The sequence below is a fragment of the Protomyctophum parallelum genome, assembly GCF_964188405.1.
Source record: "Protomyctophum parallelum genome assembly, chromosome: 3".
NCBI lineage: Eukaryota > Metazoa > Chordata > Actinopteri > Myctophiformes > Myctophidae > Protomyctophum > Protomyctophum parallelum.
In genome coordinates, this window is record NC_139698.1 from 15,168,599 (window position 1) to 15,195,686 (window position 27,088).

General features: G+C 41.8%; 2 protein-coding genes across 4 annotated transcripts; one reads left to right on the forward strand and one right to left on the reverse strand.

The window, feature by feature from the left end:
* Positions 1-4,333: 4,333 nt before the first annotated feature.
* On the reverse strand, positions 4,334-22,694 carry bag6 (BCL2 associated athanogene 6). 3 transcript variants are annotated; one of them, XM_083761544.1, is made up of 24 exons: positions 22,451-22,694; positions 21,496-21,583; positions 20,940-21,057; positions 20,036-20,244; positions 18,514-18,585; positions 18,302-18,424; positions 17,975-18,171; positions 17,606-17,735; positions 16,213-16,416; positions 14,541-14,631; positions 13,684-14,129; positions 13,324-13,396; positions 12,856-13,211; positions 12,203-12,476; positions 11,676-11,845; positions 10,628-10,681; positions 10,402-10,510; positions 7,482-7,606; positions 6,962-7,096; positions 6,667-6,723; positions 6,336-6,545; positions 5,968-6,075; positions 5,499-5,645; positions 4,334-4,795 (listed from the first exon to the last, which is right to left on the reverse strand). In XM_083761544.1, exons 2-24 carry the CDS (start codon positions 21,574-21,576, stop codon positions 4,700-4,702), a joined length of 3,585 nt encoding a protein of 1,194 aa, XP_083617670.1. In that variant the 5' UTR covers positions 21,577-21,583; positions 22,451-22,694; the 3' UTR covers positions 4,334-4,699. The 3 variants fall into 3 exon arrangements, with proteins under 3 accessions (XP_083617670.1, XP_083617671.1, XP_083617669.1); XM_083761545.1 differs by having other exon boundaries at positions 12,856-13,076; positions 14,409-14,631; XM_083761543.1 differs by having other exon boundaries at positions 14,409-14,631; positions 22,451-22,693.
* A 401-nt stretch (positions 22,695-23,095) lies between these two features.
* glrx3 (glutaredoxin 3) lies at positions 23,096-24,717 on the forward strand. Its single transcript, XM_083760270.1, has one exon. The coding sequence runs from the start codon at positions 23,121-23,123 to the stop codon at positions 24,165-24,167; it is 1,047 nt and encodes a 348-aa protein (XP_083616396.1). The 5' UTR covers positions 23,096-23,120; the 3' UTR covers positions 24,168-24,717.
* The last annotated feature ends 2,371 nt before the right edge of the window (positions 24,718-27,088 follow it).

Here is a 27,088-nt window from a genome sequence, read left to right on the forward strand (position 1 = left end):
ACGTTGAGAATTGCTGTATGCTTACCCGCACACACCTTATGCAAATAGAGTGCAGAGAAGATCATGTTTCAGGATCAGCTCTGGACTCGTTCAAAGCTGTGCTTGCATTTTGTAACCACACAGTGGTGTCTGTTGACAAATGCAAACCCAGCTTCCACAGCATTTTGACAACATTGAACTACACCCTAATATCTTGTAAATGAGAGTTAAATTAACGGGTTTTACCGTGTAGAGTTCAATGCAGTAATAGACTCAATCACTTAGAAATGCTGTATTTAATCAAAACAAGCAGTAGTTGATTTATTTGGAATGATTGGTTTCCAATCATACAGCATCTTGCATATTTTTTATTGACTAATAAATAGGAAGGGGTTAAGACTGCTTAAATCTGATAACTTTCTCTCAACCATGGACTTTCAAGAGCGTACTAGTTTTAGGAGACACCTGACATCTCTAATTATCAGCTGTAGCTTTATGGATCAGAAGATTCTGAACCATTAGAGAGTAGCTAGTGTTTTGACACAGGACCCAGTCAGTCGGTGCCAAAGATGCATTCCTTTTTACCCAAGCAGGATGGCAACCAGGAAATACACTTTGTTTAAATTCCTGAATAGCTAATGACTCTGATGGTCTGACCTGTTTACCAAGGCATATTCAAGACATTGTTGAGTCTGGAACACTGTTTAAATGTGTTTACATTGCTTATTCTGCCAAAAATGTCATGTGGCACTTTTTTTTTCTTTTTGTAAATATCCCTAATTTAAACAATTAAATCTATGCCAAGTGTTCCTTGCAGTGCCTAATCCGGTTGTGTTTCAGTACAAGTACAGTACAATAGAAAAAGGGAATATCCGCACTCTCTTGTATAAAGTCTGAGTTTATTTATTTCATGGTTTTGTTGTTCTAAGTACAGTACAATACAAGGTCTGCTAAAATGATGAAACCAGAAAAGCCTTTCTGCCTGTTTCCATTGGTGTCCTCAATTCATTGAAAACGATAACTTGAGATTATTTAGTATCTTGATTATTCAATTTTACATTTAAAGATGTATATACAAATTAATGCTTTCATCATAGTAGCTATCAACATTAGATATCAAACAACCTTAAGGCACTGACCTTTAGTTTTTAGTACTTTAAAACAGTCATAAATAATGGTATTACTGCAATTCTAAATAGTGCCACAAGGTGGTGCTTTCTTTTGATTTTGTTGTGATGTACTGTACTAGAGTAACTAGACTAAAGTTGAGACCATAGAGTCATGACATGTACACAGTGCTAATCTGGTCTGTCTGGTCTGTGTACAAGAGTATTACTCTCAGAGTAATGAATCGTTCAGGTGTAGTCGGTGTTCTGTTCGGCTCATGTTTGATTAGTTAAAATAGTGCCATGGAGGCATGGCATTGTATGGTCAATGCTCAATTGTTCTGTAAAATAAAGCACTGCAGAAGTTTTGAAATCTTTCTTTACTAGCCAATCGATGACACCAACCCGTAATATGCAAAAATGTGATAGGCCTAGAGCATGGAAATACTGTATATATTCTTTTGATCATCAATTATGGTTCCTTTTCGAATTTAAATATGTATTTAGGTGTAGTCCTTTTATAATTGGCAACTGTGTGTGTGTGTCGCAGGTTAGACATTTTGAAATTCAGTCAGATTCTCTGGCACAGCTGTAATATTTCAGAAACATCTTTCTGTAACCTTTAAACTACATTGAGACACAGAATCAGCATCCTAATAATTATACCGGTAGCCTACCCATTAAAGGCTACCAATGTATGCTTTATTTAAACTTTGAAATTACACTATAAATCAAGTGTGAGGTAGGGTCCTGAACGTTTGAGAACCCCTGCAAGTCTAGATTCTAGCCTATAAAGTTACCATGGCACCAAAATCCATCAGAGACATTTTTAACTGCTTCAACACCTTTGAATATACTAAGGATTCGGAAAACCCAACAGAGGATTTCAGAACATCTGTGATCAACCACAAGGCCAGAATTGGCCAAAAAGCTCATGAGCGCTTCCTCAAAGGCCTCAACAGTTTGGCATTGATTTGGAATAAAAAACACAGCCTTATCAGAGTACATCAATGCTCTCATCCTATCACTGTCCCTAACCTTATCACCACTTTCACTCTATTAATGGTTTTGGTAAGGGAATGCAGGCAGATCTGTACTAAAATTAGAGTAAGACGACACCCAGTTCTTAAACCTCTTTCCTGTGAGTCTAAGTCATTACTACGACCATTTAATAATAGCTTCAGAACAGTTTGAAATCCTTCTGGTATCTTGTGATACTGCAGCCTCTAACAAATAAGCCACATTCGGTGTCTGTGGATTTAATTTCAGTCTAACTGCTAGGATAGGACTTTTGCTGACTTTAGCTTTCTCAAGAGTTTCAATGCAAGCTTGAATATGATAATAATAAACTTTATTTGTATAGCACCTTTCATACATAAATGCAGCTCAAAGTGCTTCACAGGGCAGGACACAAAAATAAAATACAATAAAACACAAGTAGTTAAAATGATAGAACAATGGCAGAGAACAAAATTGAATATAAGAACATAAAATAAATAAAAACAAATAAAAACACATGCAGCAAATCAGTCAGGGCAGGGTAGGAACGTGCATAGTAAAACTCAACTAAAAGCAAGGGTGAAGAGGTGAGTCTTGAGTTGAGATTTAAAAATGTCTACAGAGGGTGCGTGTCTGAGCTCGAATGGAAGTTTGTTCCAGGCTGTTGGGCCGTAGAAGCAAAAAGCTGCCTCACCATATTTTTTTGTGCACATTCTTTTAGGCACTTCAAGTAGGCCAGCATTGGAGGACCTGAGGGGGCGGTTAGGGACATATCTAGGTAGGCAGTCACGGAGGTGCGAGACCGTTGAGAGCTTTATAGACAAGTAACAGAATTTTAAAATCAATCCTAAAAACAACCGGAAGCCAGTGCAGTGATGCCAAAACTGGAGTAATATGTTCTCTCATCTTAGTTCTATGATGATGTGGGTTTGTGGGATATGTTGGTCTGGGTTTTGAAGATGATCTATAACACTGCAATCTCTCAGCAAGAATCCATGTCAAAATCTCATAGTCACACTCACAGTTGAACACCTGTACTTGCTGTAACAGACCTTTGCAGTAACTGTGGTCGAACAGATGCAGAAGAATCAATGAGTGATTCACTGAAATTAAAAGTGACTGCTTTGGTATTGAGGAGCTTGTTGAAAAATATTTGAAGATAGTCAAGAAGTTGGTGTGAGAAATATTGGTAAAATTTGACAAGCAAGCCATCTGGGTGTGGCTCATCTGAATCACAAAGTGACAGGATGACTGTCAGAATTTCCTTCTTTGAAATTCCCTCACCTAAAATGGCATTTAGAATGGTATCTATTTCCTCAAATGTCCCTCTGTTGGGCAGATTATCCAAGAACTTCAGAAGGTCTGTCTTCTTACTTTGCTGTGGTGCAAAGGGAACCCCTTCATTCATTAAGGTTGAACCTACAGTACAGGTATTGGAAAAGCACAATCAGTGTTTCAGGCAAAAACATTTAAATCTTGATAGAAACAAGTTGTATTTCATCTTGTACATCGGTACGTACATGTTACAATTTGTGCAAACAACAAACATACACAAGCTCAAATGTATTTATTTTGTGATTACCTCCATATTCTGTCTGCTCCTGCAAGACCAATCTATGAGCTGTTCCATCTGACGCATCATGTTTAGCTATGGTAGCAGAAAATGTTGCATCTTGCTTGAGCCTTTTACATTCAGTTTGTTCACCTCTAATGTTTTCACAGCTGACAGCTTCAATGCTCAGTCTAATATAACTTTGTTAAATTGCCACCTATCATTGTACAAAGCCTAGATTGTGCACACATTCACCCATTCGCACACACTTTGTTACACCGATGGCAGAGGAAACCATGCAAGGCACCAACCTGCACATTGGGAGCAATTATGGGTTCAGTGTCTTGCTCAAGGACACTTTGACACCAACTCTGGGGGAGCACGGAATCGAACTGGGAACCTCACATTTCCCATCCAGCTGTTCTACCGGCCACTCTACCCTTGAGCCACTGCCGCTGTATGTACTATGATTGTATGTATGATTAAGTAGAATAATGCTGTGTATATCAACATTTTTTATTAAGCCCACTGTACATTAATGTACCAAACAGCATTTTATTACATGTAAGTATACTCTCGACATGAAAGGTATCAAGAGATGAAGGCTAAAATAAGAGCCAAATAATGATCATCCAGGCTAATTAACAGGGCAACTGGGCAAGACAAGGAACAGGAAGCAAAATAAGTATGGTTTGTGAAAATACAATGTACTTTACAAATACAAATGTATCCCGAAGGAAATAAAATGACCAGGTTCAGTGAAAACGTATTTGAAAATGATTTAAGGAGCATGATCTCATTCTCAGCTATGAGATGGACCAAAATAAAGAAATGAACACAAACCAATAAATAGGCACTAGGAGAGTAGTCACATATTAGCCAGAGGCAATTAATCTCAAGGTGAAAATTGATCAAAAGACTTTGAACACAATTATTACATTTTGGTAGTGAAGCTGCATTAAATGGTAATTAACAGAATTACAAAGAGCAGGGTCAAGTAGAGTGCTTGCAGGTTAATTATGAGTGTCAGATTTGTTAAGTTATCAAGTGTGCAATAAAAACATTATGAGTCTGATGAGAAGGCTTTGTGTGCATTGGGGAACTGCTGAGAGCTGAAATTGGGATCGTCCCTCACTCGCTTCTTGAGATCTGCTTTAACCTAAGAGGACAAAGCAATCATTATTATCACTCCATACCGACAGAATTGACCCGAGATTATCCACATTAACAAAATATTAGGTACAAAACCCAATTTAGCTAGCAAAATATTAGGTACAAAACCAAATTTAGCTAGCAAAATATTAGGTACAAAACCAAATTTAGCTAGCAAAATATTAGGTACAAAACCCAATTTAGCTAGCAAAATATTAGGTACAAAACCCAATTTAGCTAGCAAAATATATAATAAAAATAAATAAAAATAAAATAGTAGTTACATATCGTTGCTGTTTTTCTTGTAAATGAATAACCTACTTTGTCATCTTACACAAAAGTGCCAAACAGACCTACAAGCTCACAATGCGTGGCAATGCAACACATTGTGCGCTTGTAGATTAAGCGATTCGAGACGACCAGACAAGGAAATGGGCGCGTCGAGTTAGCATTTCACAGAGACAAGAATCACGCCACTCTGTCTGGTACTCTGATTATGTCGGACAGCACATCATCGAGGCATTACTAAGTGATTTCTCCAAAATGGCAGATGTCGATCATTTGAGTTGATAAACCTCAAAAGTCAAGTGTGTGTGTGTGTGTGTAAAAAAAATCTTTAGGGAAAAAAAACAGCGATGATATTATGAAAAGTAACCTGTAGCTTAACTAGTTACAGTTTTAAAGTAGCTTGATTCAAATAATGATAATACCTGTTCTGCATAGGCCTCCTGGATCTCATGGTCCTCTAGCTCCTCCTGCAGCCTGTCAGGCTCAGTAATGGGTTTCACTCCTGCTGTCCTGGCTGCCTGACTCACTGCGTCAGAGAGGGAGAGGAGGGCTCCACTTCCCTGTCCTGTCTGAAACACACACACACACACACACACATGGTCAGTGGTTCTCAAACATGTTCATGTCAAGGACCACTGAATTGATATGCATTTGGCAGCAGACCTCCATCTGAAAAGATTTTGTTATGGGGACCCCCATAAGCGAAGCCTTGTGTTGTTAAAAAGGTTTCAGGAGGAGTAGGAAAAAAATTGAATCCCTCACACTTCACTTACAGAATTATATTGAGCAACGTTTCGTTCGTTCAGACCGTCATCAGGCATCGATCATGCCTGATTCTTTAAATATAGCAGATCATAAAGCATCACAAATCATAACAATGCAACACGTTACCTTCCTTCGCTTGGCAGGCATGCCGTGCAAATAGGCATCAGACAACGGAGGCTGGGCCTTCATCTTCCTCTGGGTGATCAGGTCACATCTGATAATGGGCACCCACTCCTACAATCATAGGCGAATGATAAACACTGGGCTCAGCAGGGATCATTTTATCATATTTACTTTCAGCAATCAGCAGTGAAACACAACTCCACTAGATGCACCTCCCAACTGAGAGGGATTGAGCATCTTCTATTACAGTTGCTCAGAGCAGAGGCAGGTCATATCAGACCAGAAAGTACATTTTGGACTGACAGTCCAGCATATACTAGCTGCATGGTCACATCTGACATTATGAACAAAGAGCAGTTAAGGGTTCTTACAGGCGGTACAGTAGCTGTCCAGGCCTCTGAGTCTCTGACAGACTCCTCCCTCCCTCCCTCAGCCCCTGCTGCAGCCATGGCTCCGCCCAATGGCGCAGCTCCTCCCGAGGCCCCAACGTCTCCTGGCAACGCCGTTTCCCGCGATGACTCCCGTGATGACATGGCCTCCTCGGCTGTGGCGGCTGGTGCCGGAGAGCGGCTGTCCTCCATCTGGGGCAAAGAAACCAAAACAAAATGAAGACACCAAGAATAATCTAAAGTTGTTACTTATCTACTTATTTAACCGACTGAATACAGGTTCGAGGGCAGTAGACGACAACGCAGTGCTTACCTTTACACTTTGTGCCCGTTCAGGCTCTGGTGTATCACTCGCAGAAGACTGGTCTCTCTGTGAAAGGATATCATGCAATATTTATTTGCCATTTCAGACCAGTTGTCTAATGTAACAGGATCTGTGGCTGCCATGGGACAATGTAAACGGGTATGCTTTTCCTCTCACAGTGTGGCATGTTATGTGGGTGTTTCTGTTGCATTTAGCAGAACAGCATTATCTAAGATAAAAGGAATACAACAGACAGACAGATAGGGAAACCAATCTGTGTCTTTTGAATGTGTGCGTGTGTTACCTGAGTGGGGACTATGTATGTCTGGATCTGCTCCTGTGTGATCGGGATGTGCTCCAAGATGACCTGCAGCCGCATGGTCATCATGCTGGTCATCCAGTTAATCAGACTGGGGCTCATGTCACTCGACATCCTTCGCTGGAATGACAAGAGGGCAGCAGTAGGACATCAAGCTCTAACAGAATATCTACCAAATATCTATCAACAAGTTGGTGCATAAACCAATTGATTTGCTGAACGTGACATATGGTCCCGATTGATGACATCAAATAAAGGCTGACTGACAGAAGAGAATTTAAAAGATATCAATCTACTATCAATTCTGAAAGGTCCTTACACACTAGGGCAGCGGTTCCCAAACATTTTTGGCCATGCACCCCCTGTCACCTCCCGACCTAGCGGACGCCCCCCCAACATGGAAATATAAATTGTGTGTGTATGTATATATATATATATATAATATATATATATATAAATAAAGTGAGAGACGAGTGAGAATGGGTATGTTTGAGAGTGTACAGACTATGCGGTGGTTGATGACTGCAGTGAGGGCAGCCTGGTCTCCTCTCAGGCAGTACAGGTTGAGGGCCAGACACTCAAACAGAGCTTGGTTGCACATCTGCAGCAGCCGGAGCCCAAACGACTGATCTGTGTGAAACAAACACAAATTAACCATTATTAACTTACCATAATAATGGTTACTCGTCTAGTTCTCATTCACAACACATTATACTTTTTTGTTTTGTTGTTCCTTATGTACAGTATATCTGCAATAATGATAATAAGATGAACCAAATATCACTCCCTAAAGCTGCCTTATATGGTCGTCACAGAAACTCTGTTATGTGACAACCGATCCCGATAAACCTTTGCTGCGTGTCACCCCCCCCCCCTCCATTTCCTGTTACCATACTGTACTATCCAATAAAAATATACGTTAAAAAATAAGAATTTCTTCATGTCAAATCATTGATATATACAAAAAAGAATATTGAAACAATAACCTTTCTTCTCGATTATTCGGTTATAAGTCGGAAATCGTTTTCAATATGTTTTCAGTTAATTGCCCAGCCCTACTGCCAACTGAACTCTTTTCAAAGCTTAAACTGGGGTCCAGAGTTTACCGGTACAGATTGAGACAACAAAATGTTTTCTACAGGGGCCCAGTACTTACTGGTACATATTGAGACAATCCAGTGTTTTCTACAGGGGCCCAGTACTTACTGGTACATATTGAGACAACCCAGTGTTTTCTACAGGGGCCCAGTACTTACTGGTACATATTGAGACAACCCAGTGTTTTCTACAGGGGCCCAGTACTTACTGGTACATATTGAGACAACCCAGTGTTTTCTACAGGGGCCCAGTACTTTCTGGTACATATTGAGACAACCCAGTGTTTTCTACAGGGGCCCAGTACTTACTGGTACATATTGAGACAACCCAGTGTTTTCTACTTGGGCCCAGTACTTTCTGGTACATATTGAGACAACCCAGTGTTTTCTACTTGGGCGCAGTACTTTCTGGTACATATTGAGACAACCCAGTGTTTTCTACAGGGGCCCAGTGCTTACTGGTACATATTGAGACAACCCAGTGTTTTCTACAGGGGCCCAGTGCTTACTGGTACATATTGAGACAACCCAGTGTTTTCTACTTGGGCGCAGTACTTTCTGGTACATATTGAGACAACCCAGTGTTTTCTACAGGGGCCCAGTGCTTACTGGTACATATTGAGACAACCCAGTGTTTTCTACTTGGGCGCAGTACTTTCTGGTACATATTGAGACAACCCAGTGTTTTCTACAGGGGCCCAGTGCTTACTGGTACATATTGAGACAACCCAGTGTTTTCTACTTGGGCGCAGTGCTTACTGGTACATATTGAGACAACCCAGTGTTTTCTACAGGGGCCCAGTGCTTACTGGTACATATTGAGACAACCCAGTGTTTTCTACTTGGGCGCAGTACTTTCTGGTACATATTGAGACAACCCAGTGTTTTCTACTAGGGGCCCAGTACTTACTGGTACATATTGAGACAACCCAGTGTTTTCTACTAGGGGCCCAGTACTTACTGGTACATATATTATTAGGTATTCAAAGATCCCCCAAGGGTGGTATACAAACGTCCTCCAAATTTGAGAAATGTATTGGTAAAATCAGATCTACCTCCCCTAAGAAAAGGTACTTTTCTAGATGACCCAGATGGGAACTATAGATGTGGAGCCTCCACACAGTGCAATTTCACTACGTAGTGCACCACCTATAACCATCCTCACACAGGGAAGAAAATAAAAATTAGAGGGTTCATTACCAGTAATCAAAACAATGTTCATAACCTAATATCATGTCCCTGTGGTCTTGCCTGAACACCAGAGCAACATACGCACCAGGGATCAACGCAGTCCAGTGGCCTTACACTTTGCTGAAGCACATCCTGAGATATCCTCCCTGAGATACATTGGTATAAAACACGTTAAAACCCCAAGAAGGGGAGGTAACATTGATAACCTTTTATTAAGAAGAGAAAGTTACCATATTCATACTCTTCAAACCATGATGCTGAGGGGCCTAAACAAGGAAGATGAAATTAGACACTTTCTGTAGAAACCTTTTTTGGTTTGTTTGGAGTGAAGCTCTGCTTCTCCAATTGAAAAAAAAAAAGAAAAAGATATGGTTAAAAAATATACTGTCCTAAGCTTTAAAAAGTGGCCTCCTGCGTTGAATAAATCCAACCTGGTGCATATGTTGTTGTTTCATGTATATCTTTTGGTGTGTATTATATATAGTTTTGGTTTCTTTATGTAGTTCCTTTGGTTGTTATCTTGATTGTTCTTTATCTATTCTTACATCAGTATTTTCCTGTTTTTCAGTTTAGTTGCTAGAGTTTTACCTTACAAAAGGAAAACAATACAACAAAATAACATTGGAAATGTAAATTAAGCCCACAGACCTAGTAGATAGGATGTGTGAGATCTTTATTTGATGTACCAGTGAAATGAGTATAGATATATATGTATGTTGTTTTTAAATGGTTTTAATTAGTGCACTAGAACAGACTATATTTACATCAATATGTCTGGGTCCTACTCACTCAAGGTTGACGTGTCACACCTGCAGTGATGGGAGGGGCACCAAAATGTGGTGTTTTGATTGGTTAATGGGGGCACTCCCTTAGTATAAAAGTACAAACTTTTGTGTATGTTCACATGACCTGATTGTTGTGAGTATTTGTCTGTATTTCAATAAAGAACGTCTTTCTTATACCTGTGGTGTGCGGGCTCCATCCAATACCTACATATTGAGACAACCCAGTGTTTTCTACTTGGGCGCAGTGCTTACTGGTACATATTGAGATAACCCAGTGTTTTCTACAGGGGCCCAGTACTTACTGGTACATATTGAGACAACCCAGTGTTTTCTACTAGGGCCCAGTGCTTACCGGTACAGCGTAAAATATGCGTAGCGATGCGTGTCAGCTGCTGTCTGAAAAAGGCCATGTTGGTCTGCGTGACATCAACGCCCTCCAAAACACTGACTGAAGACTCTCTCTGATGGATATAACAGAAGATGAACGTACGGTGAAATGTCACACCTTCACAGGTTTTTATGCATACTCCATCATACGATGAAGTCAAAATCCAGATTTTGTATTGCAGGAGACTTACAAAGCTTTCAGTGATGTCCTCCTCCAGTTCGTTGACCAGTGTGTCAGCAGCATCCTAAGTGTAAAAATAGAGATGGGGTTTATGAGGTTTGGGTGGACAGATCCAACTGAGGAAAAAAGTAACTCAGAGTCAGGTCTGATATTAACCCAATACCGGGAAAGCATCAGTGTCATTTTAGACTTGTGTGTACTAAGACTTTGGCCATTCAACAATTGCAGATATACAAATACAAGGTCATATCGCGTTTGTAGATCTATTTTTGAAACATGAAAATGTGTGCAAAATAATTAATAATCTTTTAAAGCAAACAATTTTAATTTAAATCCTTTCTTCTGGGAACAAAATAATTTGAGATGGGGGCCAAATAATGTTTTTTGGGTGTCTCAACAGAATAGGTTCGAGAACCACTAACATAGTTAAATAGATTTTTCAGAAAACTCAGGTCTGGGTTGTTTCAACTGGGTTTTGTACAATAGGTGGTAGGGCTGGGCGATATGACTTCAAATCAACATCACATCCTATATTTCCAAAGTTTGTCTCGATTACTATTAATAAACCGGTACAACCGGTACCCATGTCTGGGTTGTTTCAACTGAGTTTTGTACAATAGGTGGTAGGGCTGGGCGATGACTTCAAATCAACATCACATCCTATATTTCCAAAGTTTGTCTCGATTACTATTAATAAACGACAATAAAAAAGCAGATCTGCAAAATCACGTGTTGCATCCAGATGCATTGTGAGCTAGATTGCCATTTACACTATTTTTGCATGCCAGCATTGTACAACAAATTATAATACAGGGCATAAGTGGTTAATCACATTATTTGTAGATCTATTAGACATTTGTTTTTGTCAAAACTAAAATAAAAAAAAATACATATATATATATATATATATATATATATATACACATACATACATTTATTCAAAAAAGACTTGCTTCTATTATATGGTTATAAGTCGGATATTGTTTCTAAATATCGGTTTTGGATATATTTTCAGTCAATTGAACAGCACTACTAGGTGGAGAGTCAGTCATACTGACAGCTATGTTCTGGTCAGTGGGCTCCCTGCCATCCAGGTAGTTCTGGGTGAAGAACTGGGCCAGCTGGGGCTGAATGCGGCCCAGGGGCTGGTGCTGGCCATGGAGCAGCATCACCAGGTCTGACATGGTGAACGTCTGACACACCAATGTCAGCAGCTCACTGAAGAAACCTGAGGAGGGAGGGAAGAGGCACGGGAACCGTAGATATCAATAATACCCCCAATATGAGTAAAGTGGAAATAAAGTGTCACTTTACACAGCAAAAGCAGATAATTACTGTATACATATTGACATGATATGCTCCACCAGATGATTACATAATATTTTCACATGGTTAACATTTGGGAAAGGGGAAAACCAAGAATGGGGAAGCCTTCAGTTGCAAATTAGCAGAGTGGGAAGGAAAGGGTTCTAAACCATAAACATGATAGACTAAAAGACAAAGAAAATGAACAGGAAAAGCAAAAACAACAACTAGTGACCGATGAGCAACAAAATGAAGGACATTAGATTTGATTCATTCTGACCTCCAGGTCCTCCAGCAGGATCCTCAGGGCTGACAAAGATGTTGGAGTTTTGTGAGAGCCTCTGCATGAACTGGGCAATACTCTCTGTATCATTCTGGGCCTGTCCCAGTGAGCCCATCATGGTGGTGAGGACGCCCCGAACAATGCCTGTAAACAGCTCTGGGTTGAGGGCCTCTGCCTCTGTGGGGACATTAGGACCAGGGGTGGTTCCTGTGGGGGGTACAGGTGTGGAGCCTGGGGCAGAAGGGGGAGTGGAGAAGACAGGCCCGGATGCCTGGAAGTGAAAAGGATATGAAGAATTCTTCATTAAACACTTTCAACCTGCCATCTCTATTTTTGATATATGTCATACATATAAAACTAAAACTAAATGTCAAAAATATGCACTCTACAAGTTAACATGTCACATCATGACGCTTTGTGAGCTTGTAGATCAGCCATTATTTCTGTTTGTCATACAAGTATACAGGTGGTTATGGAAATAGTTTATGCCAAAGTTAGTATGAGCTGGTATTGAGCGCATAAGCAAATGTTGAAAGATAATAAATTTTTCCTGACCCATCTGTGTCCTGTTGACAAGGTCACCACATGCAAGCTGTGTAACATAACACTGCGGGTCGTACAGATTACACACCTATCAATGTACCACTGACCTGTTGCATAAAGTCAGACACTCCCTGGATGAAGGCCGGAACACCAGATGTGGTGACTGTGATAGATGGGGCCCCGCCAGGCCCCATACCCGCCATGCCTCCTGCAGCAGTGCCTCCAAGCAGTGAGCCGAGCAGCTGGCTGAGCTCTGGGGGCAACCCCTGGGAGTTGGGCTGAGGCTGGTTGGGTGTAGCCTCAGCTTGGCCTGGTGGAGCAGTGGAATCTGAGGAGGGTGGAGGACCTCCGGTGGAAGACGAGAAAGAAAAGGAGGATGGGGAAGACGAGGATGATGATGATGAGTAAGATGATGAGTAAGATGACGATGAAGATGTTGTGTGAGAGGAGGTGGTTTGTCCAGCTGTGAAGATAAAGGAGAATTATAAAGTAGCGGTATATTCATTATGACTTGTGATTATCTCTTCGGAGTTATTGCTGCTCTGATCACCAATCTTGCAATTGCACTTGCTTACCCATCTGACCTGGCACCAGAAGCTGTCCAACCAGTCCACTAATCATTTGGTTGAGGGCAGCAGGGTTGAAGGCCTGTGGGAAAAAGACAGTGGATTATTTCAAGTTATTCCAGCAAAAAGACTACCGACTCTGTAATTAATAATGTTATGTGCTCTTTGAGTTGTTTAATACACCCCTGCAGTGGGCATGGTTTTACGGGAATTGTTTGTTTGCATTTGCAACACTGATATTGAGTTTCATCTACCAGAAGTGAGTGCATGCCATAAAACTAGAAAAGCAAGCTCTTCTGAGCCACAATTCACAGCCGCTCCAGCCTGGCGGAGATGACAGTATAATTATAATACAGTAGAAATTCCCACCTGTCCTGGCTGCTGGCCTGGCATGGCAGCCCTCAAATTGATTGTGGCCCCCCGGGTTCCAAAGGCCGGAGGGGGCATGCCAGGTGCAAAGGCCGGGCGAGTGAACACCACCCTGGCCTGAGGCTGTGGGCCGGTATAGGGGGGTGGTGGTGGGGCGGTGTGGGGGCTGGTATAGGGAGGTGGTGGTGGGGCAGTAGGGGTTGTGGTGGGAGTGTTGGGCCCAGTGGTGGTAGTGGAGGAGGTGGCCGTAGAGGTGGACCCAGGAGGGGTGGGCTGGGGTGGGCCAGGTTGGCCCACCCCAACGGGTGCATTGGCATAGGTGACCGCCATGGCAGCAGCATATTGGTTGATCTGCTGCATGACGTTTCTCATGAACTCTGGGGTTGGCTCAAGAGGAGGTGGGGGAGGGGCCTGTTGTCCCGCTGTTGGAGGGTTAGCACCAGGGCCTGCAAGCCAACAAACACAAAAGTGTAATGTAAGCTCCTCTCAGCAGTAATGAATAATCTCTGCAATGTACCACACGCAGAATTACAGAGCCACCATTCAACAACAACAAAAAGATTTAAAAGAATTCTAAGCCATTTTCACACTTTGGATCACTGCAAATTCAACAAGATTTTGCAGCAATATATTAAAGAACACAGTGTGATGGTATAGCAAAGACCAAGAATTCCACAGGGCAAGTAGTAGAGCATTCCATCAGTGGCGGGTATGGGACAACACACCGTCCGCGTTCATCTGCATCATGACCACCGGTACTGTCTGGTGGCTGATCCTGATGACCCGGGGGCCAGCATGTTCCTGTCCAGCCTGCTGATTGGACAAAGGAGTCTGTGGGGGAGAGGTCTGTCCCTGACCTGCCTGCTCCGACTGGCTGGCTGGCTGAGCTGGCGGTCCCTGTCCCTCATTGCCATTGGGTGCCATAGTCACCGTGGCACCCAGGTTGACCTGTTGGTATTGTTCAGAGAATGTCACTCAGCAATCAGCAAATAAACACAAATTCCACAAAATCTATAGTGGAACTATAACTGAAAGTAATTGCTTGCAAAAACAAATATAGCTCATATGTAGTGTTAATTTTGAAAGCAAATTCTGCCATTTAGTTTTAGTCCTATTTAGTCATCTGAAATTGTTTAGTCTTAGGCCTCTTTTAGACGGCGACCATCTCCATATAACACGTCAAAGTCCCGTTGCGTTCTCATTTTTTCTTACCCTTTACACGAGAACGCACACGTTATGATATGATGTGCTATTATGCTATACTGTCGCTAGGTGGCGATAACGGGCTGCCAAATAGACAGGTCACCCACGTACAAGAAGAAGAAACCTTCACGCAAGCCTGCGCAACACGGCTCTGGGTGCGCCACGGGATGGTATATATTTTATAATACATTAGGCTACATAAACGCTGCTGCCGCGGCTGCCGTCTATCACAAGGCTTTTTATTTACATCATGGTTTTACATTCAACATCGCTGATGAGCAGCACTTTGTAGGCGAGGAGGGAGGCTTGTTCAGGAACTCCATTATATCATAATGATATGGCTCTTCATCAATGTAATAAACATATGCGCTGTGAGCCAACATGAGCCATGATGTCATAAGTTTTGCGGATTCACCGTTTTGCCTGTTTATATGGAGACCATAGGAAACGGTGTTCTGAATGATTTCCACTCTGGGAGGTGGTTTCACTTCGTTGCGTTTTCACCTCCTGAGAACACGGTTCTCGTCTAAATGACAGCAGCAAACGATACTTTATTTTGACGTTTTATATGAACACCATACTCGTGTAAATAGCACCTCAGTCTAGTCTTAGGCCTCTTTTAGACGGCGACCATCTCCATATAACACGTCAAAGTCCCGTTGCGTTCTCATTTTTTTGGACCATTTACATGAGAACGCACACTTGAATGAACACGCTACAAAGTGCATGCATATATATGCCAGGTCGCTAGGTGGCGCGTGTCCTTGTGGGGTCCGTGTGACGCAGCGCTTATATAAACCATAGACATAAGTCACGCATGCGTATAACTACTTCCGTTCTTATTCTACACAGAAAGTAAACAAACGTTGCGTCCTCATCACACCTCCAGCAAACCGGACTATCCGACATGGTTGTTGTTGTTCGTTTCCCCTAGCAACTGACGCATGCCTATGACACCATGTAAAAACGTAGGACACGGGGCGAGCCGACCAGAGCTGACGTAAGCCATGATGTCACAAGTTTTGCGGATCCACTGCTTTGCCTGTTTATATGGAGACCATAGGAAACGGCGTTCTAAAAGATTTCCACTCTGGGAGGTTGTTTCACTTCGTTGCGTTTTCACCTCCTGTGAACACGGTTCTCGTCTAAATGACAGCAGCAAACGATACTTTATTTTGCCGTTTTTTATGAACACCATCCTCGTGTAAATAGCACCTTAGTGAACTACATCTTAGTCCTTTGGTCTTACTAGTCAACAAAATTAACACTGCTCATGTGGATGTACAACAATATTGTTTTCCATAACTACATAAGAACTTCACTTACATGTAGTGGGATGTGGTGGTGGTGCACAGATCCAGGCATAGTGACTGGGTTAGTATAGTGGGACATGGGCCGGACCACATGCAAATGGCGGGGGGTTGGGCTCAGTAGGTTGCAGCGCAGGTCACTCAGGGCTACCAGAGCATTTCCAAGAAGACGGAGTGACTCCCCCACCAGGTTAAGAATGCGCTGGTCCTCCTCTCTCTCCTGTTCAGGATATGAAATCTGGTTAATTGACTTTCTGAGATGCAGTATATCAAAGATGAAAACCACATTCATGCCCAACTATAAATATATGGATATGCAGATAGAGTCCTCTGTCCGGGATGTTGGCATTACCAGACCTGAGGGAGTGCAAGGGCACAAAATAGAGTGCTGAAGTCTGATGTTAAATACCACAAGATATTTTTCCATTCAAAATCCCATAGACTATATATTTTAAATCATATAATATAAGAACTGTTTGAACAATACAAATGAGTCCAGCGACTTTACTCATTATGGTTTTGAAGCATCAACTGAAGGTGAAATTAATTCAATTCAAAATCCTCTATGAATGCCCTGATTCTTTCGAAGCTTTGGATCAGGGTCAACTTGAAAATCTCGAAGGTGATCGCAGCACACTCATCTGACGGCTTAACACAGCACCTATCAGCTTAACCCATTAAAATCCATGTTCCAGCTATATATACAGTGTATAGCACGTTTTTCAGTCAACTCTTTAGAACAGTGGTTTAGAACAGTGGTTCTCAAAAATAGAGGGTGTACAATCCCACAGCGTGGCACGAAGCAAGCTTGTTATGTACATCTGCTATTTTTGAACATTTTGTGAGAATGGTCAGATCATGGGTGGGCCGGATGCATTTTCAGAGCATTTTAATTTTAATGATCGATCAATCGATCGTGTTTGGCCCAGGCCGTAGCGTAACGGTCTGGGCACCGGACTGGTGATCCAGTCGCGGTGTGCCGCGGGTTCGACTCCCGAACCCGACACGGCCTTTACCGCATGTCATCCCCCCATCTCTCTCCCGTTTCCTGTCAGCCTACTATCTGTCCCTTAAAAAATCAATAAAAGGCGTAAGCCGCAAAAAAAAATCTAAAAAAAAAAAAAAAAAAAAAAAAAACGATCGTGTTCCGGCTTGGATCAATGGAACTGACGTAGTACACCTTTAAGTTTCCATTTAACTGTATCGCAATTAAAACATATTCTATTTAATACATATATAAGTAATTTTGCCCTGACGAAGACCTTCCGAGGTCGAAACATGTTTATACGTAGTTATACCTTGGAAACCGGGAAAGCATCTGTGTCATTTATTTTAGATGTTGCTATGTACTGTATATAGCAACAGGAGTTTTCACTGGTTGAATGAGTCTATGGTAGAATAAAGCTTACTGTATTATTGTATTCAGCAGTGGTAGCTGTCTCCATGATGGTGTGGGCTCTCTGGATAAAGGGCTGTAGCCTCCCCTCCACTCGCCTCAGCTCAGACAGCATCTCAACTAGCTCAGCTGGGCTGGGATGACTGTAGGATGAAGAAAGGAGTTCATTTAAAGGAGAATCAGGAACTTAGGGGGGGTCCCAATTGTACTGTATTGAATTTACTTTTTGTCTTGTTTTTGTTTCATTTGTTGTCTATTTGTATGTCTGATTCTTGTATTTACATTGTTCATGCATCTCCTTATTTTCTGTGTACAATTTGAAAAAAAGGAATAAACATTGAGTCATAAAAAAAGAGAGAAAACTAAATGTAGGGTGTCTTACTTGGGTCCAGCATGGGGGGTTGGTCCCTCGGGCTGGGCAGAAGCTGTGGGGAGAGGAGGAGGAGTGGAAGGAGGCGGGGAGGTGTCCATAGGCTGAGCAGAGGGAGAGGGAGTGGAGTTGGTGGATGAGGAGGAGGGACCCGGGGGAGGAGCAGCAGGAGTTGAATCTGGTTGGGCAGGTGCATCACTCGGCTGGCCCTGAAAATGTCACATATAAGGTCATTTTAACACATTCGCGTGCCCGCTCCCTGACAGGTATTAAGAGGTTGGCTTGATGTGTTTTTTAACCAGTTGTGAGTCTTGACTGTTGAAACATTTGAGCTCTTACCTCCATTCTCTGGATGAGGGTAGTTGTGTCTCTAAGCAGGTTCTCTGCCAATAGCAGCCTCAGTCTGGGCTCACTCTGCACTGACTGGTCCACATCGATGTGTACATTCATGGATCCGTTAGTCTGAGAAATACATGAAAATAAATAATACTCAACAAAGTGGCTAATGGGACGTGGGTGTTTCTGTATATGCAGCTGGCCCAGCCACTTACCCCAGTGCTGGTTGTGACTCTGGCGTTCCTGGCATTGTCTCCCATGCCTGAAACCATCTGCTGAACAGACATCTGAATGGAGGAGATAACAGCATATATTTCATGCTCCTTCTATAATTGTGGCTGGCCTGACACAAGGTAACATACATGAACATATAAGAAAAAGGTGGAGTCCACACACTGTTAAGCCAAAATAATTTGGCTGAAAATAAACAATAGTGTTTCCTCCTCCGCGTCATCAGTGCCCATACCCGAAGGCGGGGTTGGCGAAAGGGCCTTTCTGTGTGGAGTTTGCATGTTCTCCCCGTGTCCCCTAGGGTAGGTACCCTCACAAAAACATGCAGTAATCCTGGTCACTAAACTGCCTCCCCCTGGCCAGCCGGGGCGCCTGATTGAGGGGAAAGGAACTGGTTGGAATAACATGTTCCTTCCACGCGCTACGTCCAACCAGGGAAACTCCCCCTGTCAGGTGTAAAGGAGCAACTTGGACACTCAGGCATGAAGGAAGCATGAGTTCAAGTCCGTTGCTCTCCCCTTGTCCCCCATATATGGGGACTAGGTTGGTGGAGGGTGTGTAGAGCCCAGGATCACATTAGATAATTGACACAGGGGTGAAAAATGGGTTACAAAATCGTGGGATAAAAAATATATTTAAAAAAGAAAATAAACAATAGCAATGCCAATAATATAATCACCCAATATGAATGTGGGACTGGCTGGTGCTGTATAGACAATGTGAATTTATATTTATGTTGTGTCGTGCACTGAATATAGCTGATCTACAAACAAGAGGGTTGCGACTCAGGTTTATCTAAAGGGAATCTCTCTCAGTAAAAAACACCAGACCAATAAGTAAGCTACTGGTGCAAATGTCTAAACTTCTTGTCTTTCTTTCCAAATCTCTCCGTCTCCATTTATCTTCCCCCTTCCGTTAGGTTTGTCTACCTGGTAACTTGGTTCATTAGTTCCTATTCATCTCTGCTTCTGTCACGCGAACTTTATATCTTTGTCCCTTGTGTGTTCAGAGTAGTGTATATTATTAGGACTGTCCGACATACCTAATACTACTATATACATAAAAATATATTCTACTGATCTTTAAAAAATATATTATAACTGTCCAGACAGTACTATACAGTATATGCCTATCTTTCATCACCTGCTCTCAGCTAGAACAGCAAAAAACAACATGCATTCTCTGTATTTCGGTATTCAGCCAAGTGTTTCCTTATTTTCGGTTTCAGTTTCAGACAAGAATTTTCATTTTAGTGCATCACAAGGCTTCGGCTGTTTATCAGAATCTCAATGCTAACATATTTAATCTTAATTATCCGTCCTGGGGCGCGGCTTAGTGGTCCAGGCGCATAGGCCTGACAGTGTGTTGCATGTTGAACCTATCAATAAAGGCAAAAAAGCCAAAAAATAAATAAAATAATAATAATAATCTCTGTCCTGCACCAGTTTAGATATGCATGTTCTACTTTCTAGAAACACAAAAATACAATGAACCCAACAGCCCTACCTGCATTTGCTGAGGATCCATGATATTAACAGGGAGGTTGAAGGTGCCCAGCATGACATAGCTGTTGGCATTGCGGTCACGTGGATGAGGGTTCCCCTGGGTGGATGAGGAGGCTCCACTGTCAGCTGAGCTGCCTCCTGACCCTGACCCGGGCTGGGAAGGTGGAGGCGGCGCCCGCTCCACAAGGTGAATCACCTTTCCAGCCACATCTGGAAGAACAGCAGAGAAATAACTAAGCTAATGGATGCACTAGTAGGGACAATCCTGTACCATAAACCAACTTGTAACTTTCAGAGTTTGGCAATAAAAAAAAAGCTGTGAAAGGCTCCAAATGATTCTCCACTGTGAGAACAATGGGACTCTGGGAGTAGCTACTATTGTAAACTTCGGATCATTTTGCCCAAAAGAACAGTGGCTGGCACACACACACACACACACACACAGTCCAGTCCCCGACGACAGACTGCATCCGTTACCCTCACTTTACGTCAAAAGTCCTAACTATTACTCTAAGTATATTTTTTAACACCATAGCTTTCACTGTGTATTTTATGAATTGAACATATTGATAAAATTCCCTGACGCTTTTCCTTGCTGCGCTTGACACAGCCAGTGTGAAGGCAAACCACAGCAAATTAAATATGCAAGAATCGCAACTTCTCCGCCCATTCGCATCAAGTCTACCGAAGTATTAGGTGTGAAGGCGACCTAAAACAGGTTCTGTGATGCTTTAATAACATAATTCAGCTCAACATGTCTATAACAGAAAGCACAGTCCTAATGCCAAGACAAGTACTATCTAGTAGTATCAAAGACGAATGATTGTAAGAGAGATTTGCCAACAGGCAGTGCTGCATACTAATACCATGTTCTGCTTTGTTTTCAATGCTACTGCATTACTTACTATAGTCTGTCAGGGTCCTTTCATCTTGTAAGACTCTGCCCTGATAGATCAACCTCTGTTTATCCACAGGAATCCCCACTGAAGGTGCGATGTGTTCCTTGAATTCTTTCACTGTCAACTGAGGCAGGCCAGATAAAACAAAAATTCACTTTGGATTAGGCCTGGGCAATTGATCGAAAATATATCAAAACCGGTATTTACAGACTTTTGTAGATTAAAATAAAAAGTTTATTGTATAGATATAATTTACAAAAAATGTCTTATATCAACGGATTGGATTGACACAAATAAATATGAATAGATTTTTTTATAATCGACTAATTTGATTGGTATGGTTGTGATTAACCACTTAACCCTGTATTATACTTCGTTGTACAATGGTGGAGGAAAGAAAATAGTTAAAATAGCTGATCTACAAGCTCACAATGCCAGGCGTTGTGAGCTTGTAGATAGGCTATTTCATAATCATTCACTGCTAGTACACTGAATTAATTGAAAACAAAACATACAACTAACTAAATGTCAACAATAAGGGCAAGGAGAATTGAATATTTACCTGACCACCTACGGTGTAGCTTCTGCTTTGAGAGTCTAATGTTTTGACTGTCACCTCTATGTCACCAGTTTGTTCTTCCATGGTAAATCTGTGTCATCAGGGAAGCATTAAAAGGTGAAATACTATACATGTAGCTCCACATCACATCCGTGACTGTCACTAGACCTAGAATGCCTGTGATCATTTAATTATACTTCGTAAATTTTCATGTGAAATACTGTACATACTGTATGTAACAACGAGCCGTTCTAGGGCTAGACTGTCACCTGCACTGGTAGGGCTAGTAGTAATTATGGCCTTACCAGGAGATTGTGATATCCAGTTACTTATGCCTCTCATATAACTTAGAAAAAGTCCAACCAAAACCCGAAGTAGACGCTATTCTAAAACAAATATGTAATACAATTAGGGTGAAATCAGGGATTTTATGAAATGGCCATTGGCCAGCATATAGTTTGCCACATCATGCCCATGTTGGCTTATAACGTACAAGTCAAGGAGTATTACGACGCAATTTCACAAACTTTATTAATAAACCAAAATATACCGGGAGTGCATTTCACAGCAGGGGAGCATAAAACGATAAGAAATTACCTACTATAATGCGAACAAGGGAGTTGCTAAATCGAAGCTAATCAGTTCGTTAGCGTCAGCTAATGAAAAGTATAGACAGTTGGCAGCTAGCTATGATAATGCGTTGAGTAAATATCGACAGCTGCATACACGACACCTTCCAGTGTGGGATACAGTGTCAGTTTGCATTGACACTCCACAACACAACTTGTAATATATGGACATTTCACAACGGGCAGCTACAGTTAGCACCCGGCTAGCAGTAGCAGTGCACTCACTGAGGTTTGTAACAACGGAAGTGTAAAGAAGGCTGCCCTACATTATGAAAGTAGCTGGAAAGACATTATGTCCATGTGGTTTACAGTGTGTTTGTTAAAGTTACCTTGAAAGTCAAGCAATCTTTCTTCAACTTATTTAACGTATGCGGCTATTTATCTCCAGTGCCATGCATGTAAATTAAGTCTCTGGTACTGAGTTCTCTAGTACTTGCTAGAAAAGACTTAGCTCGCTGTCTGTGAGCTTGGGCTGTTGTTGTTTTTTTCTGGCGCTACAACTCCGTAATTAGTTACCTATCGAATTGTGTGACTCCAGAGATCGCTGTTAGTTTGGACTGTACGGGCGCGTTCGGAAATACCACACCGGAGCAGATAAGTAAGCCTGGGACCGAGGCTACACCGGAGCGCACTCGCCTATTATATTAGTTTGCATTGCGCAGTGGTCTCAGTGCGCTATTTCCGAACGTGCCCGTAGTGGCCTTCAGTGTCCGTAATCTCACAAACCACTACACGGATCAATGGCACAAACTCACTTTTTGTTTGTTTGTTTGTTTATTTATTTATGCTCTGGGCTGGGATCTGGCCCACATTTGGAGTAATACGTCATAGAAACGTCATAGACTACTGACGTCATATTTATATTCACAATACATTTATAACAGCAATGTTTATCAGAATTAAGTTAATTTCAATAGTCTTTTTCTGCCGTTGCTTAAAAGCACTAAGTGACCCCTGTCGTGAAATATTTCAACGGGTCGCCCATTTTCCTGTAACTACATGTATGTGTGTAACAGCCCGGACGTGACGTTTGAAGAACACTGGAAGCGGTCGAAGAGCTCGAGGAAAATGGCGAATCTCGTGGAGGCGACGTCCCAGCAGCAGTTTGAAGACTTTCTAGCCAAAGCTGGAAAATGTCTGACCGTGGTTCATTTCCAGGCAGAATGGGCCCCTCAGTGCGCGCAGATGAACGAGGTGATGGCGGAACTGGCCAAGGAACACACGCACACCACCTTCATCAAGCTGGAGGCCGAGGCCGTGCCGGAGGTCTCCGAGAAGTATGAGATCGCGTCGGTCCCTACGTTCCTCCTGTTCAAGTCGGGAGAGAAGGTCGACCGCCTCGACGGCGCACACGCTCCGGAGCTGACCAAAAAGATCCAACGGCTGGCCGTGTCGTCGGGCCCGCAAGACGGCGGCCAGGGGCCCCCCGCAGACGACATGGACCAGCGCCTGAAGAAGCTGATCAACGCGGCGCCTTGCATGCTCTTCATGAAGGGCTCCGCGCAGGAGCCTCGCTGCGGATTTAGTCGGCAGATAGTGGGGCTGTTGAAAGAGCACAACATTCAGTTCAGCAGCTTTGACATCTTGTCCGACGAGGAAGTTCGCCAGGCATTGAAGACCTACTCCAACTGGCCCACCTACCCTCAGCTCTATGCCAATGGAGAGCTGGTCGGGGGGCTTGACATAGTGAAAGAGCTGGCCGAGTCCGGGGAACTGGAGAACACATGTCCCAAGAGTGTCACCCTGGAACACCGGTTGAAGAGCTTAATCAACCAGGGGTCAGTTATGCTGTTTATGAAAGGCAACAAGGAAGCAGCGAAATGTGGGTTCAGCAGGCAGACATTGGAGATTTTGAATAATACAGGGGTCCCATACGACACGTTTGATATTCTGCAAGACGAAGAGGTGCGTCAGGGTCTCAAGACATATTCCAACTGGCCGACCTTCCCTCAGCTCTATGTGAAGGGAGACCTGATTGGAGGACTGGACATAATGAAGGAACTGAAGGAGAGTGGAGAGCTAGTGTCCGTGCTGAAGGGGGAATGAACAACCTACAACACATGTCCAGAGAAGCCTCTTCTAATAAATGACCAGAAACATAGAACCACCACCATAGGAAGATTACCTGGTCAACATCGAAAAGTTCAGTGTGCACTGAACTTTTGGTATTACTTTTCAGAGGTGCATGTAAATTCATCCCCCTTCAAGCCTGCTGAATAATATTTGCCAAATTAAGCCTACCCTGCCTTTCTTTCTCTGGCAAAACGTTCAGTAGGATAGATATAACAGAAGAATAATTTGACTTTATTTTATTGCATCTCTTCTGATGAAGTATTCAGGATGATCCATAGACCAAATGGTCTGACTTGCCGCTCTTGTGTGCCACCCTACCAGCTGTTAGATGGCCCAGTGCCCACTCTTTCTAGCTCCTGTGCAATTGGTTTACAGTTCTAACACACTGTAGAATGGTCTAAACGTGCATATTTATATATGCAGTTAAATTGTTCAGGCCTGTTCTGGTTAAATACTTAGCATCAATACAAGTCTTTCCTGTTGCTCACCTAGAAGATATAAAATAAAAAAACCATCTCATTCACTGTGTAGACTTTGTCTCTTTATTCTGTCTACCTATATGAAATAAGAGATGCATCCATTGCATGGTGATTATTATCATAACTTTACTACTCGTTATGGATGTTTCAGCATTCAGTGACACTTAAAAGAAATTAACCCCTAACATTGGTAGCTGTTTAGCATAGTAGAGCCTGGCACAGCCCTCAGGATGTTTTCTGCTACCCTTGCAGAAAACATCCTATTTCCTACACATCACAAGTTGGTCACAACTCACAAGGGCCCCTGAATTTTATGATGGTATAAAATTTAGTATAATTTAGGATAGGATATAACATAGGATATTTAAGTTCATTCTTGCAAACAAAAGTATATTTTCAGAAGAAATCCAAGATTATTTGTTTAAAACATTTCACCTAATTTCTCCTTTCATTTTCAATGGCAAATATGAGATGTGTGGTTTGACCCAATTTCCCCTTTGAGTGTCAATGGCAAATATTGAGAGACGTGTGGGCACAAAAAGTACAAATTAAAAAATATTCTGATTGTAATTACTATAGTGTTCATTACTTAATGTATACTTCAATACTATACTTATACAATATTTCAGTTTCTTCACTTCCATTTACCAGTTTTCTCCTCACTGGACAGTGTATTACTGAATAAACATTATAGCAATGGTTGCTATTGGAATATAGAGCTATTTATTATATTTCTTTATATTAGCTATTTTTTAACACTGCCTTTAATGATTTAATGATTGCCAGACTAACTTGAGTATGTAAACAGGGTAAACCCATGTCAATTGATTGACGTTGCCGTGTTTCAAAGAGCTTATTGTGCCTGTACACTGCCACTGTTCATTATTGTCACCCATGTGTACTAGTAAATAATTATTGATATTGAATTATTCAGGTTCAAGTTTATTTAGTGTCCCCGAAGGGCAAATTGGGTTGCAGCGTAGACAGTACATTAAGCAAAGAATGAAAGTTATGAAACAGTACAAACAAACAGCATTTTGTATTGAAGAAATATAAACAAACCTCGAGGACATGGGGTTCATTTGAAATTGTGTTAATGATTACCTACTGTATGTCAGCTCTCTAACCTCTTTAAAAGTGACATCCTGGGATATTACTCAAAACTAATTGAATGTGTCAGTGTCAGGACAGATACAACAGATACATTCTATTAAGGATAATAGGTTCTGACTGCAATAATGTTGAATGAAACATTGTCATTAATTTTCCATGCGATTGGTTTATTATCACAATCTCTGTCCTGCTCCACTCCAGTCAGTTTGTCTGCCAGCAATTTAACCACTCAAAAGGTAAGATGCAAAATCAATTTTTTATTTATAGTATTTGGCCTTAATGCAGTTCATTAGTAGTAGTTACTGCGATTGTACAATATCCTCTATTCTTTCTTCTTTTTCTCTTCAGTATACAGGGAAATGGTACTTTATAGCAGCAGTCAGTCACAGAGAGGCTGATGTCCAGATGTTCAAGCCGATGGACAGTTCTGTGTTTATGGCAGAAGAGATGTCAGTCAAACGCACTCTGCTGCTAACTGGAGCCATACATATGTGAGATAATTATGACCTGTACTGTTCCTATAGAAATGAATCAATTATGCAGCATGCCAGTATGTTGAAAAGAGAATTTCAGAGAAGTTCACAAGATGATCAGAAGGATCCTCTTACAACCAAAGCAATATTATGCTTGTGTAAATTATTGTCTGAACAGGTAACCTTATAACTACAGTATAATAAAGTGTGAATATTTAAGATAGTAGGGCTGTCTGTTTTTATGTGAGAAAGAAGTACATAATAAAGAAAGGAAAGAGGAGATCCGCACACCGTTTTAAAAGCTCCCAAAACAATTATTAACAACAGCGGAAAACAATAAGTTTCGGCCTCAGGGGCCTTCGTTACGTAGTCTTTCCTTTCTTAGTTATTCTTTTGGATCCTGCACCCGTTGAAATTTGTGGATGTCTGTGCAACCCTTGACCAAAGAAGTACATCATGACTTCTTATAAGTTACAATGTGATTTACTTTATAATCTCCATGTTTGAAAGCTGCTTTTCAGAAATTCAGTTTTGCAATAATATTTTGTGGAAGCTAACTCGATTTTTGGTCAATTTATATTGGTTTATTAAACGACTTTGATATTCAATGTGTCCCTTTTCATTGCCCCTTTTTTTAGTGGAGATAAGTGTCACAATGCCACATGGACTTATCATATTCATCCTGGGAGAGATGACATGGAACTGGAAGGTAATTAACAATAGCTAAAATAGCTGCATTATCAGTAACCCAATCTGGGAACCCATTGGCAAAACAAAGGAAAAACAGCGCCCTCTTTTCCTGTCGAGAGACTAATAGTAACCTAATACA